The sequence below is a fragment of the Oncorhynchus kisutch genome, linkage group LG29 (assembly GCF_002021735.2).
Source record: "Oncorhynchus kisutch isolate 150728-3 linkage group LG29, Okis_V2, whole genome shotgun sequence".
Classification (NCBI taxonomy): Eukaryota; Metazoa; Chordata; class Actinopteri; order Salmoniformes; family Salmonidae; genus Oncorhynchus; species Oncorhynchus kisutch.
This window is the reverse complement of record NC_034202.2, coordinates 28544005-28558360: the sequence shown is the minus strand read 5'-3', so window position 1 is coordinate 28558360 and position 14356 is coordinate 28544005. Positions and strand designations below refer to the sequence as shown.

Sequence of the window (14356 nt, the reverse complement as noted above, 5' to 3'; positions counted from 1 at the left end):
AATACACATTTTACATTCACAGTCTATTTTACAATAGTTATTTTTGGTTTGTTTTTAGTCATTCCTCTATTTCTGATGTCCATCCAGTTTGATTTCTATTTGTAACTGTGCTGTTTCACAGAAGTTCTGAAGATATATACATCTTACAGACCCCGTATGTTCTACATGTTTTACCTTGCTATTAGACCCTTCAGCTCCATTCAACCTCTCCCATCTATCTCACAACATCATCCATTTTGAATTTCTATTTGCCATATATTTTTCAACTGTGCTGTGATTCTTCACAAAAACGACTTGAGCCTTTCTATTCTCATAGCTTCTACAGATTGTAAATTAAAAATAATTTTTTTTGCTAAAATAATTATGGCTTTTCAAATCACCCAGTATTGCTGTCTGCAGCGTTAGTTCTAGGCAAATGTTGCAATTCTTCAGCCATTCCTGGACCTGTGACCAAAAACGAGCTACATATGGACAATACCAAAATAAATGATCTAATGACTCTGCCTCCTCACAGCAGAATCTGCAGAGCTGGGAAGATACTGTATGTATTTTTAATTATTTTCATAAATTCCTTTTTGCATATGCTTATAGGCACCATAAAAATGGCCATTGATTCAAATTGAATATCTTTTAAATGAGTGGTTCACATTGCAATGTTTTGAAATGTGGGCATTTATTTTGAAGGTTTCATCATTACCATACGACAGTGACGTCTTATTTTTTTTTTCTGCTGTCCGACTACTAGTCCAGCCAGCTAGCTACCAACTCAGCTATCTGGTGTCTGATAGTCATCACTGTCTAATCATGGGACTAAAACCAAATTCTGCTCTAAAGGCGTCGAAAACATTGTTTGTTTTACCTTCTCTGTTTACATTTCTTTTAGTGGGTAGTCAAGGCGAGAATACTGCTATGGACAATGTTGCTACTGAGAGGAGGGCTGAGGAAAGCCATAGACAAGACAGTGCCAACCTTCTTATTTTCATAATGCTCTTAACTCTCACTATTTTAACCATTTGGCTGTTTAAACACCGTCGCTTCAGGTTTCTACACGAAACAGGACTGGCAATGATATATGGTGAGGACCTTCGTGAACTCTGTAGCTAGCTAGCTAACGTTAGCTATATAATGCAGAATGACAACACTGAGTGAGCTACATCCTACAGTTCATGCCACATCGTTGCAAGATGGCAATGAAATAGCATGTCTTGGCTTACATGCATTATGCCCATATTAACTTGTACTTGCTATTTCTTGATAAGATGTATTTGACACCCCTTTTCATCTGTATGTCTGCCTGACCTGTATCTGACTGGCCTCTATCGCTGTCCACTCCTTAGGTCTGCTGGTGGGGGTGATCCTTCGTTTTGGGGTTCATGTGCCACGAAATATGAACAATGTGACTATGAACTGCAGTGTGAATGCCAGCCCAGCAACTCTTCTGGTCAATGTCAGCGGGCGCTTTTATGAGTACACACTGAAGGGTGAAGTCAGCACCGTCAAGGGGCATGACGTGCAGGATGATGAGATGCTCAGGAAGGTACAGTACTCTTTCACTCACTGTCAATTTACACACACATTACCAGCAGACTGGATGGTCCTAGACCTGGATGGTAGTCTACTCTGAAGTGGTCTCCTTTCACTGTCTCCCAATCATGACCACTGATGGCTGAAAATAGTTGATAGCCATCATATTGCTTTTTCCCATTTCCATTTTTCCAGATCAGTGGTGTAATGAATGAGGAGTAGGAAAGGGAGCTATTTAATAGTTGTGTGACAAAGTCTACAATCATTAACACGGGCTGGATGTTGTCTGATAAGCTTTGAGCTGCCTGCAGAGGAGCGATTCGGCATAGATTGTGTTTAGATTGTTACAGTATGGGTTGATTAGTTTTCTAACTTTTCATTATTTTCTGCAAGGTGACCTTTGACCCTGAAGTATTTTTCAACATTTTGCTGCCTCCAATCATCTTCCATGCTGGCTACAGCTTGAAGCGGGTAAGATAATTCATGGCTTGAAGACTGTGTGCCGGCACCATAGAAAAGTCTTCTGTGTACTTAACTGGAATACTATTTTGTTTTCTCCCCTACACCTCCGTTGTGTTTCAGCGACACTTCTTCAGGAATCTGGGGTCCATCCTTGCCTATGCTTTCATGGGGACAGTCATATCATCTTTTGTCATTGGGTGAGCCCATTTCTTTAAAATGATCAAAATGGTGTGAGCATGTGCTCACTCTGTGTGCAATAATAGTGTTTTAACATGGTTTTTGAATGACTACCTCATCTCTGTACCCCACACATACAATTATCTGTAAGGTCCCTCAGTTAAGCAGTGAATTTCAAACACGGATTCAACCACAAAGACCAGGGATGTTTTCAATGCCTCTCAAAGAAGGGCACGTATTGGTAGATGGGTAAAAAAGAAAAAAGCAGACATTGAATATTCCTATGAGCATGGTGTAGTTATTAATTACACTTTGGATGGTGTATCAATACACCCAGTCACTACAACGATACAGGCGTCCTTTCTAACTCCGTTGCCACTGCTAAATGAATATAGGGGAAACACAGGTTATTTTGGAGTGGTTTCAGCTTTGTGTTATAGTACAGTGGTTCCCAACCTTTTTTGGTTACTGTACCACCAACTGAATTTTGCTCTGACTAGAATATCCCTGAAGTACCCTCTCGTGCATTTTGGGAACCTCTGTTGTAGCAGACGGAAGTAGACACACATTTGTGGGTGATTTGCCATCAACTAAAAGATTTGCCATCAACTAAAAGATTCAAACCTGTTGAAATGATGAACTAATAACGGTCTTGGGTGAAACATTATGGAGTCTTAAAGGAGGCCTGGTAAACTTTGATAAATAATTAATTTCTTAATTAAGCTTTTAGATACACATTTCAAATATATGTCGACAATCCTTTCTACAAAGGACCTTTCTATGGATTACATTTGGCGAAATTCCCCCTAATTGTGGTCTTGTTTTGTTCTGTTTACGTGATTAATCACTCTCTTTTCTCTTACAGGCTGGTTATGTATGGCTGTGTGACATTAATGAAGGCGGTTGGGCAGTTGGGAGGGGACTTTTTCTTTACTGACTGCCTCTTTTTTGGTGCCATTGTCTCAGCCACAGACCCAGGTAATCATCCTCACCCTGACTAGCATAGCCTATACCAGGGCTATTCAACTCTTACCCTACGAGGTCCGGAGCCTGATGGTTTTCTGTTCTACCGAATAAATAATTATGCCCACCTGGTGTCCCAGGTCTAAATCATTGCCTGGTTTTAAAGACATCCGCATGCTTCCCATCCAAATCAGTTCGGAACAGTTTGTGCGTATACTGTGATGACATTTTGTGAAGTTTTTGGTCTTCGGCAAGGGTTTTTCCAGCTGTTCGTGCGCACAACATTTTTTCTTGAGGCAAGCCGAAATTTGTAGCCGAAGTCTATGCCCCTTCGTTTGTGATTGGTCAACAGTAGGAATTATTCAAGTGTTTGTTGTCATTCAATGAGAGACTCATTTTCATGCACATTTTTTCACTTGAGAATTACTGCACCAGACATCTCAGTTATATGTAAAATTGCGCAACTACGATCTCCTCGGCACAAACGTCAAAATTAATGACGGCTTTCTTGAGTTATTTTAGATTAATTCTGACTCTTGAGGAAGTGTATACTGGCTACGGCATCTCAAGAAGGACAAACAGTACTAATACCACTTTTCCAAATTTTTCAAGCGAATATCTTTTTAAAGTGGTATGCGAGCACATGTTCGCCTAGCCGAATCGAAGCATGCTGAATCCTTTTGAGGGGAACAATGGGGAAAAAAGCAGTGGAACTGGCTTCGAGGTCTAGAGTTGAGTTTGAGGGGCCTATTCTGTACACAGTGCTACAATATTCTTTAGCTGTAAACTCCATTGAACAGTCTTATTAACTACTTTAGCATTTGTGTTAGCGATTTTAAGCGTTCGGATTAGCCTACATTGCAATCATATGGAGTATGAGTATGTATGTAACGTTCCTGCTGTTGCTCCCACAGTGACAGTACTTGCCATATTCAACGAGCTGAAGGTGGATGTGGACCTGTACGCCCTGATGTTTGGAGAGAGTGTACTCAACGACGCTGTGGCCATAGTTCTATCTTCGTAAGTCTCCGTCCTTTTCAACATCACATTGAGCACCTCTCCTCATCTTCTTATCTATGTTGTCCAATCCTGTCACTTTCATTGGTGTTTGGAGATGTGTTGACTTTGTGCAGACACTAACCGCACCCCCTCACATTTTACTGGCCACCTGTATACAGAGTTCTTCTGCATTACGAAAAGCAGAGCAGGCAGGCCCGGCATGGCCATGGAGAGACCACAGCATTGGTAGAGGAACAGGGGATCCCCCCTAGGTGGGCTATGGTTATAGTCTGCCTCACCCAGCTTCACTATACCACACCCCCCCCTGCTACTTTAGGTTACTGTAGGCTCAGCAAATTACCAGCTAATGAAAACAGGTCCTTGAGTAAGGCCTAAGTGGTTACAACAACGGACTGTTCTTATGTTGTGACCCCTACTGAAGACCTGCTCAGCACCGCAGATGGCATTGTTTTTGGTACCTTGTGTACTTATTGATAGTAAATACAAGGTTTAAAAGTGGGCGTTGTGGAAAACATCATTCCTCTTGAAAGGGAGTATGTGCTGGTGATTTGCTGTTCAGGTAGAACGGGTATAGCCTACTTGTTGGTTGATTACCTTTTTTCAGTGTGTAATTCTCTGTTAAGTTTCTCTATTGCTCTTGTTTGCTGTGCAGGTTATTTGCTGTTGTGGTCATTAAGAGTGTGTGGAACCCAACTGCAGTCCCTGTAGGGTTTACAATCAGCATCTTTCTTAATTAGCATCTAGATTAGCAATTTAATTAGCCTATGCCAAGTCAGACCTTTTAATCAATCTGTTATCACACCATTCAATGATCAAGAGACCTGTGTGGAGTGGAGTTGGGTTCCTATAGGTTGGGATTTGTTTGACAAATGATAATTTCCCCCTCAGTTTTGGAAGGAGAGGCTCTTATAACTGTGTTGTAGGCATAGCTGCTAGCTATGTAGACATGGTAAGCACCTCCCCAGACTTTTGTGCTGTAAATACAAAAGTTGTGGGTCGTTCCACGAAATGAGTCCCTTTTGGGTAGTGTGACTTGGTTGAGAGAAAATAAACATTTTAGTAAGTGCAAAATAAAGTAACAGGGTTGATGATTTCATCCTACATTGTCCATAAATCCCCTTGTTACAGGGGAATGGAAGCTTGTTGTGTGCTACAGGAGAGGCAATGGAATGTAAGCTTTACTAAAAAAATGACATTGCTAAAAAAATGTCTTACCTGACTATCTATGGGTAACATTGTTGACGTGTTATGCTCGACTCACTCAGTTTTTCATGACAAAACACTAGAAAATGGCCAAAAAGATTATAACCAGCTCACCTGCTTTTACACTATGATTTTACTATTATTTCAATGTTTCACCACATCAAAACAAGAGTTCTATTTCAAATAATCGCTGAGTCACTCAGTATGGGTAACGCCTTCAATGGGCGTGATCATTAAGGAACTCCTATCACACAGCGTCTGTCATAGACAGACTGGAGCGACAGCCAATAGGGGGGACCCCGCACCTTTAAGGCGCTGTCGCTCCCTCATCTCACTTCAGTTCTTCCTTATGAGGTCGTAATACTTCTTCATACTGTCCTTAGCATCGACTTTGGGCTACTGCTTTCCTGCTAAACTGTTCACAAAGGGAGGATTCCATGCCGAGCGTAGGAATTCAGCTACTTTTTGGGGGGATCATTCCCTTTCTTTGCTCTGTTCCAGAGGCTCTCTGCTTCTACAGGACAAGGGAAAAGCTTTTTCCACTATACAGGTGTATTTGGCTGCCATCTCTGCCTGCCGTATGAAGGGCGCACGTCGCCTACGCCCAGTACCCAAACAGCTAGTTCCACCCTGGGAACTTTCTGTTGTACTTTAGGTACTTTTACAGTCACCCTTGGGAGCCTCTGTAAAGCGAGGACATTTCCTTAGTCATTACATCCACAAAGTGGGTGAGTGAGCCGCACGCTCTGTCAGTTTCACCACTCGTGCCTGTACCTTGCCCTGGGATTATCCAAGGTTACTTCAACCTAAACCCTTTTTTGTGCCTACCGCTGTTTTTCCCCATGAAGGAACAGTGATTCCACTGCTTGTGTCTTGCGCTTGTTTTGCGCTTCTACATGAACAGGAAGAGAGACCAGCTTATCACATTAAATAAATAATTTCATGAAATGACTTTGTCAAAGCAACAAAATATCTAGGGCTTTACAATTATGGTGGAAACTTGGAGAAATGTTTGGGTTAAGTGGGCTAAAATCTTCCTAGAAGTCAGAGGAGGCACAGAGTGACATATCAAAATGCAGAATCTTTGCACTTTAGCAAGTCTTTTTTTCAGATTTATTGGAAATTCCATATATTTAATGGGCACTTCATTTAATATAAAATGCATAATTCAATATTGGTGCACAATTTCTACTTAAAATATAAAAGGGACACAAAAGGGACTTATTTTGTGGAATGAACCATGTACAGATGTTGCAGAGATACTGTATCTTACTGATGTCTTCACATTTTCTCTTTCATTTTCCCTTTTGCATTGTAAACATGTGAGTTGTTAGTAGTAGAGCCTCCTAACGCTTACACCTGTCTTTGGCTCCATGTGTCTGCACTGGTTACAGCTCCATAGGTGCCTATCAGCCAGCCGGGGACAACAGCCACACATTCGACGCAACAGCCATGATCAAGTCTTTTGGTGTGTTCCTTGGGGTCTTCAGTGGATCCCTTGCCCTTGGTGTGGCCACCGGAGTCATGACTGCACTGATATCCTTTTGTGTGCCAGAGGATGGCATTCATTCAAAAGAAAAGCCTGTGAATTTTATAGACTAAAATAATTGAAAGTCTGCTAATCTGCTTTATCTAAGGCAATTTGCAGTTTTTTTAAAGGCATTACAGCTTCTATTCTCCAGGAGTAATGCATTTGCTATGTTATCGTATTATCTCATCCTTGAATGTTGCGATGTTTCTGTGATGGATTGAAGTTCTCGATCTGTTCCTTGACCTGTCGCTCGTCACGTCACCAAGTTCACTAAGCTGCGTGATTTCCCCCTGCTGGAGACGGCACTCTTCTTCCTCATGTCCTGGAGCACTTTCCTGCTGGCCGAGGCCTGTGAAATGACTGGTAACTAATGCAGTGTTTACATCACACACACGTACACACACACACACACACACACACACACACACACACACACACACGTACACACACGGTTTCAAGCTTACATAGGTGAGTCCCCATCACATGCTGATCTGTGTGGACTTTCTCGTGCAGGTGTGGTGGCCGTGTTGTTCTGTGGGATGACCCAGGCTCACTACACTTTCAACAACCTTTCTCCTGACTCCCAGGACAGGACCAAACAGGTATGGAAACACATACCGGTCTATTTGCCTTAAACCATGTTGTAGGTTTTTGTTAGACAATGCCTGGCCTAACATTTGAATTTACATTTACGCTATTAAATTGTTTATTTTGGTTGATATTGTTTTTTTCTCTCGTCCCAAAGCTATTTGAGCTCCTGAACTTTCTGGCGGAGAATTTCATATTTTCCTATATGGGCCTGACACTGTTCTCCTTCCAGTCCCATGTGTTCAACCCCTTGTTCATCATTGGAGCATTTGTATCCTAAAAAACACACACACAGAGAGAGAGAGAGAGAGAGAGAGAGAGAGAGAGAGAGAGAGAGAGAGAGAGGCAAAAAAAATAATAATTATACAGCCAATGTAATATCTTTAATTATAACTGCATGTAGTTTTTCCCATCCAGAAGCCACTTTCCTTAACTGCTGTCCCCTACCAGATTGCAGTATTCCTTGGCAGGGCAGCCAACATCTACCCCCTCTCTTTCTTGCTCAATTTGGGCCGTAAAAACAAAATTGGATCTAACTTCCAACATGTTATGATGTTTGCAGGTAGGAGTCTGTCTGTAGTTGTCCTGTTCTAGAAGGACTTGGATGAATGATGTCTGTAGATCATGTTTGCGGTGTAGTTTTCTCTCATTTCACTGTCTTCTCTGATATCTGTTGATCAGGCCTGCGGGGGGCTATGACCTTTGCCCTCTCCATCCGGGACACGGCCACGTACGCCCGGCAGATGATGTTCTCCACAACCCTCCTGATCGTCTTCTTCACTGTGTGGGTGTGTGGAGGCGGCACCACCCCAATGCTCTCCTTCATGAGTATACGGTGAGTCTCACCTAGATGTCACAACTTTCACCACTAGTTTGATCATTATGCCTCGATTAGATAGATGGATGTATACCTCTACTGTATGTTCTTCTTACACATTCTCATCCTTGTGTTTGTGCTAGTGTGGGAGTGGACTCGGACCAAGACAGCTCAGTAAGTAACCAACGATCTGATTGTCCATGATTCTGAGATTTGCTTCTAAAGGACAGCAGAAGTCTGTTTACAGGGTAGCGTTGTGTGGACAAAAGAATAGGAATAGTGCACAATTGGAGATTGTGGTTGTACCGTTATGGTATTACAAAAGTCACATGCTCACTTTTATGTCTTTGAGCAGGTGACTGTTTCGGATGGAACGCAACATAGGAACACCAAACACGAGAGTGCCTGGCCTTTCAGAATATGGTACAATTTCGACAATACGTATCCTTTATCTGCAACATGTCACACCTAAAGCATTTAGAATGTGGCTGTGAGTCATTAGATGAAGCCATGACAATCCAGTCTTCAACTTGAACCAACCATTGAGGAAACACTGTTCAGTGGTGATTATCTGCGGTATATTGGCCATATACCAAACCCCTTCGGGCCTTATTGCTTAATTCTACACTAGAGGCCACTCTTTGAATTTCCTTTGAAAAGTGAAGGCAAGTCAGTTCATGTGATACACATTCCTCAATGAAAATATGACAAGGCACTAAATGCCTTTTTATAGAGGTTATTCCTTCATTAATGGTGATTGGGTTCAGACTACTATAAATAAGCAATAAGGCCCGAGAGGGTGTGGTATATGGCCAAATACCACTGCTAAGGGCTGTTCTAATGCACGATGCAACACGGAGTTCCTTAATACAGCCCTTAGCCGTGGTATATTGGCCATAATATCACAAACCCCTGAGGTGCCTTATTCCTATTACAAACTAGTTACCAACGTAATTAGAACAGTAAAAATACATTTTTTGTTATACCTGTGATATACGGTCTGATATACCACGTCTGTCAGCCAATCAGCATTCAGGGCTCAAACCACCCAGTTTGTAACAGCGTTTAGAGTCCCCTGAGGATTAGATCCCTTGACTGCAGCCTTCTCCAGCTACCTGAAACCCCTGTTGACTCACAGCGGCCCACCCCTCACTGCCACCCTGCCTGCCTGCTGTGGCCCCTTGGCTCGCTGTCTCACCAGCACTCAGGCATATGAGGTGAGTACACACACACACGCACGCACGTACGTACGTATGTACGTAGTGGTTCATGATTCCTTCTCTCTCTAGAATGAAGGGCACCAGCACAATGATGATTCTGACGAACTGGTCCTGAATGACGGCAATGCAACCATGTATGGTGATGTCACAGTGAGCACCGACGCATCGGGCACCCTCACCACCAACCATAAACACCTGTCTGCCTCCACCATGGGCATAACCTCGGAGGAGGCCCTGGACCAGGAGCTGGCGTTTGGGGAGCATGAACTGGTCATCAGGGGAACACGTCTAGTCCTGCCCATGGACGACCCCCCTGAACCCACTGTGACCCTGCCACCTCCCCCCACCTCCCCCCCGCCTTTCTCAGATCCCTTCTCTGATCCCTTTTCAGATCCTTTCTCCGATCCCAGACGCAACAGACTCTAGAGGCCAAGGGCTCCCCTTTTCTGTCTAGCCATCCCTTGGTCTTGAACAACCCCTGCTTTGAAAAGCAAAATTGGTTGTGTTATGTGGTGGTCTTTACCCATGCCTGCCTCTTTCTCCTCTGCCCATTCATGTATTTGTATATTTTAAAAAGTACATCCTATATTTATTTATATATTTATTTACTCTGTATTTATATGTCGAGGCCCTTAACCCACAGGGAGTCGTGGCCCTTAACCCACCATTGTGGCCCTTAACCCACAGGGAGTCGTTGGGGGTTTCAAGAGCCATGCTTCCTTTCTTTTTCAAAACATGGAAACATAAATATGAATTTCAGTGGTGATTTTTATGTCATGGGAGTAGTTTAGAGTGTACTTTAGTTGCTAGTAAGTTGTGAATAATACGTTTCACTAAGTTCTCCTACCTGACTGCTACTGGCTGATGTGAGGGTCATTATTTAAGTCAGAGGCATCTGTATTGGGGGCTCCAGGATGCTGAACTGTTTTAAACAAGTGCCTAATTATATATATATTTTTCAATTTATGCAGATCTGTACATATTCATTAATAATTTACAGTAAATCATTTGGATTATTCTAACTTGGAACCCAGCTCAGTGTTATACCAAGACCCTACTGAATACAATGCAATATTGTACTATGAACCTTTTTCCGTAAATTGTAATATTCATTAGTTGTAGTTGATTGATATACATTTGCAAATGAAGCCTGGTGGAAATGATTAAGATATGTCATTACTTTAAATGAAATATTGACATTTTCATAAGCAGATTTCTAAGTCTGGAGATTCCTGTCACCTCCACTCTTGCTCTGTGAATGACAAGGCCCTTAACTATAAGCAGATGCCTTGATACTGAATCTAACGACCTGAGCAGAAAGCTGTGGCGAAGGGTTTGGTACAGCACTGTACAGAGCTGCTTTCTATGGACTCAGTCCAGTCCAGGCTGAATGTGTGCATGGGCTCTAAGACCGCTAGCTGGAACTGTCACTCTCTGAGCTCCTGCTATGCAGGATTAGTTTTTGTTTTCAAAGAATTATACCTGCCGAACCCTTTCTTTCTCAGTCAGGTGGGCAGCAACTATGAACAGATTTTTGTGCTTTATTACATATAATTTGTTTGCATTGTAATGTTTATTTAGATTGAGTCACTTGAGCTTTATGTTGAAAGAGCTGACTAGAATGCAACCCTACCACCGACAGTAGCTAGAGTAACCACATGTTATGGAGGTAATGGTTCATATAGTCTAAACTCTAACTGGAACTAATCTAGTCTGTAAATGGGATTGTAGTTCAGCTCAGATATTTAGCATAGTAACTTAAAGCTCAGTTGTTAAAGTAGCAGAAAATTCAACCTGAAAAGGTGAGGCAGCCTTTACTTGTTCCAACAGTATTTGGACGTATGATATTGATGTAGCTATATTTTGTGAATAGTTTGTTTTTGTTAATGAAATGTGAATTCTACAAAATACAGTTAATTTGGATGTGGGGAGAGACAAAGTTATGAAAAGTCTCAATGTACAGTAGCCTAAATACAAAATATGTGAATCTAATGTGAATGAAAATAAATAATTCTATTAGGCTACAAAATTATTTTGGATGTTGTTGTTGTTTTCCTGTTTCAAGTACCAAATCCATGTAACTTTTGTATTTATTTACAAGTATGTTATATGTGTAACGTGTTGTATTTCACAAACACTTCCTTTCAGTACATAACGTATAAAGAGTAGTGGTAGACACATTTAAATGGACTGATCAATCAATATTTCACCCCAATAAGTGGTTAATCATTCATTCAACCTTTTCCTGAAGACTTGGCTAATATTATTCTGTGTGGAAATACAATACAGTTGGGTTGATTGGAAGGCAGTCGTATCCTGTCCTGATTTTTTTTTTCTCCCTGATATCCTACCTCCGGATGAGTGGTTTGCTTTTGTAGGGTACATTTACTGTAATAGGCTATATCCTGTTCAGAAGAAAAGTGGCGATTGTGCAGATCAGGAAGTGCGTGCGCGTGTCCCACAACTTTCTTTGAACTTGGTTTGAACTTTGAAGTTGCATGGACAGTTCCGAATCTTGTGTCAGAATGAATTAATACAAGGACATTAGATACAATTTGTATAGCTATTGGTGCGGTATGTTTTTCGAGTATCCTAAATTGTAAACATGAATGTACAGTAAAGTCATTCGATATAATACAGTTGAAATCGGAAGTTTACATTACACCTTAGCCAAATACATTTAAACTCAGTTTTTCACAATTCCTGACATTTAATCATAGTAAAAATTCCCTGTTTTTGGTCAGTTAGGATCACCTCTTTATTTTAAGAATGTGAAATGTCAGAATAATAGTAGAGAGAAGGATTTATTTCAGCTTTTATTTCTTTCATCACATTCCCAGTGGGTCAGAAGTTTGCATACACTCAATTATTATTTGATAGTGTTGCCTTTAAATTGTTTAACTTGGGTCAAACGTTTCCAGTAGCCTTCCACAAGCTTCCCACAATAAGTTGGGGGAATTTTGGCCCATTCCTCCTGACAGAGCTGGTGTAACTGAGCCAGGTTTGTAGGCCTTCTTGCTCACACACACTTTTTCAGTTCTGCACACACATTGTCTATAGGATTGAGGTCAGGGCATTGTGATGGCCACTCCAATACCTTAACTTTGTTATCCTTAAGCCATTTTGCCACAGATTTGGAAGTATGCTTGGGGTCATTGTCCATTTGGAAGACTCATTTGCGACCAAGCTTTAACTTCCTGACTGATGTCTTGAGATGTTGCTTCAATATATCCACATACTTTTTCTTCCTCATGCTGCCATCTATTTTGTGAAGTGCACCTATCCCTCCTACAACAAAACACCCCCACAACATGATGCTGCCACACCGTGCTTCATGGTTGGGGTGGTGTTCTTTAGCTTGCAACTCTCCCCCTTTATGGCCAAACAGTTCTATTTTTGTTTTAATCAGACCAGAGGACATTTCTCCAAAAAGTACGATCTTTGTCCCCATGTGCAGTTGCCAACCGTAGCTTTTTTTGTGGCGGTTTTGGAGCAGTGGCTTCTTCCATGCTGAGCGGCCTTTCAGGTTATGTCGATATAGAACTCGTTTTACTGTGGATATAGATACTTTTATACCTGTTTCCTCCAGTATCTTCACATGGTCCTTTGCTGTTGTTCTGGGATTGATATACAGTGGGGCAAAAAAGTATTAGTCAGTACGAACTTTGTCCCCATGTGCAGTTGCCAACAGTAGCTTTTTTTGTGGCGGTTTTGGAGCAGTGGCTTCTTCCATGCTGAGCGGCCTTTCAGGTTATGTCGATATAGAACTCGTTTTACTGTGGATATAGATACTTTTATACCTGTTTCCTCCAGTATCTTCACATGGTCCTTTGCTGTTGTTCTGGGATTGATATACAGTGGGGCAAAAAAGTATTAGTCAGTACGAACTTTGTCCCCATGTGCAGTTGCCAACCGTAGCTTTTTTTGTTTTCATCATAGGTACACTTCAACTATGACAGACAAAATGAGAAAAAGAATTCCAGAAAATCATATTGTAGGATTTTTAATGAATTTATGTACAAATTATGGTGGAAAATAAGTATTTGATCAATAAAAAAAGTTTGTCTCAATACTTTGTTATATACCCTCTGTTGGCAATGACAGAGGTCAAACGTTTTCTGTAAGTCTTCACAAGGTTTTCACACACTGTTGCTGGTATTTTGGCCCATTCCTCCATGCAGATCTCCTCTAGAGCAGTGATGTTTTGGGACTGTTGCTGGGCAACACAGACTTTCAACTCCCTCCAAAGATTTTCTATGGGGTTGAGATCTGGAGACTGGCTAGGCCACTCCAGGACCTTGAAATGCTTCTTACGAAGCCACTCCTTCGTTGCCCGGGCGGTGTGTTTGGGTTCATTGTCATGCTGAAAGACCCAGCCACGCATCTTCAATGCCCTTGCTGATGGAAGGAGGTTTTCACTCAAAATCTCATGATACATGGCCCCATTCATTCTTCCCTTTACACGGATCAGTCGTCCTGGTCCCTTTGCAGAAAAACATCCCCAAAGCATGATGTTTCCACCCCCATGCTTCACAGTAGGTATGGTGTTCTTTGTCCTCCAAACACGACGAGTTGAGTTTTTACCAAAAAGTTATGTTTTGGTTTCATCTTACCATATGACATTCTCCCAATCTTCTTCTGGATCATCCAAATGCTCTCTAGCAAACTTCAGACGGGCCTGGACATGTACTGGCTTAAGCAGGGGGACACGTTTGACACTGCAGGATTTGAGTCCCTGGCAGTGTAGTGTGTTACTGATGGTAGGCTTTGTTACTTTGGTCCCAGCTCTCTGCAGGTCCCAGCTCTCTGCAGCTCTGCACTAGGTGGTTCTGTGGAATCCCTGTGGTTCTG

At 41.9% G+C, this 14356-nt stretch overlaps 1 protein-coding gene across 2 annotated transcripts; it reads left to right on the top strand.

Annotated features, from left to right (window-relative positions):
- Window positions 1–662: 662 nt before the first annotated feature.
- LOC109874040 (sodium/hydrogen exchanger 6) lies at window positions 663–11813 on the top strand. Of its 2 annotated transcripts, none has more exons than XM_020465783.2 (16): window positions 663–1075; window positions 1338–1537; window positions 1918–1995; window positions 2107–2183; window positions 3029–3141; window positions 4041–4146; window positions 6744–6885; window positions 7138–7243; window positions 7394–7482; window positions 7626–7739; window positions 7919–8030; window positions 8150–8303; window positions 8429–8459; window positions 8641–8726; window positions 9397–9502; window positions 9575–11515. In XM_020465783.2, the coding sequence occupies exons 1-16, from the start codon at window positions 664–666 to the stop codon at window positions 9929–9931; spliced, it is 2283 nt and encodes a 760-aa protein (XP_020321372.2). In that variant the 5' UTR covers window position 663; the 3' UTR covers window positions 9932–11515. The 2 variants fall into 2 exon arrangements, with proteins under 2 accessions (XP_020321372.2, XP_020321371.2); XM_020465782.2 differs by having other exon boundaries at window positions 720–1075; window positions 8638–8726; window positions 9575–11813.
- The last annotated feature ends 2543 nt before the right edge of the window (window positions 11814–14356 follow it).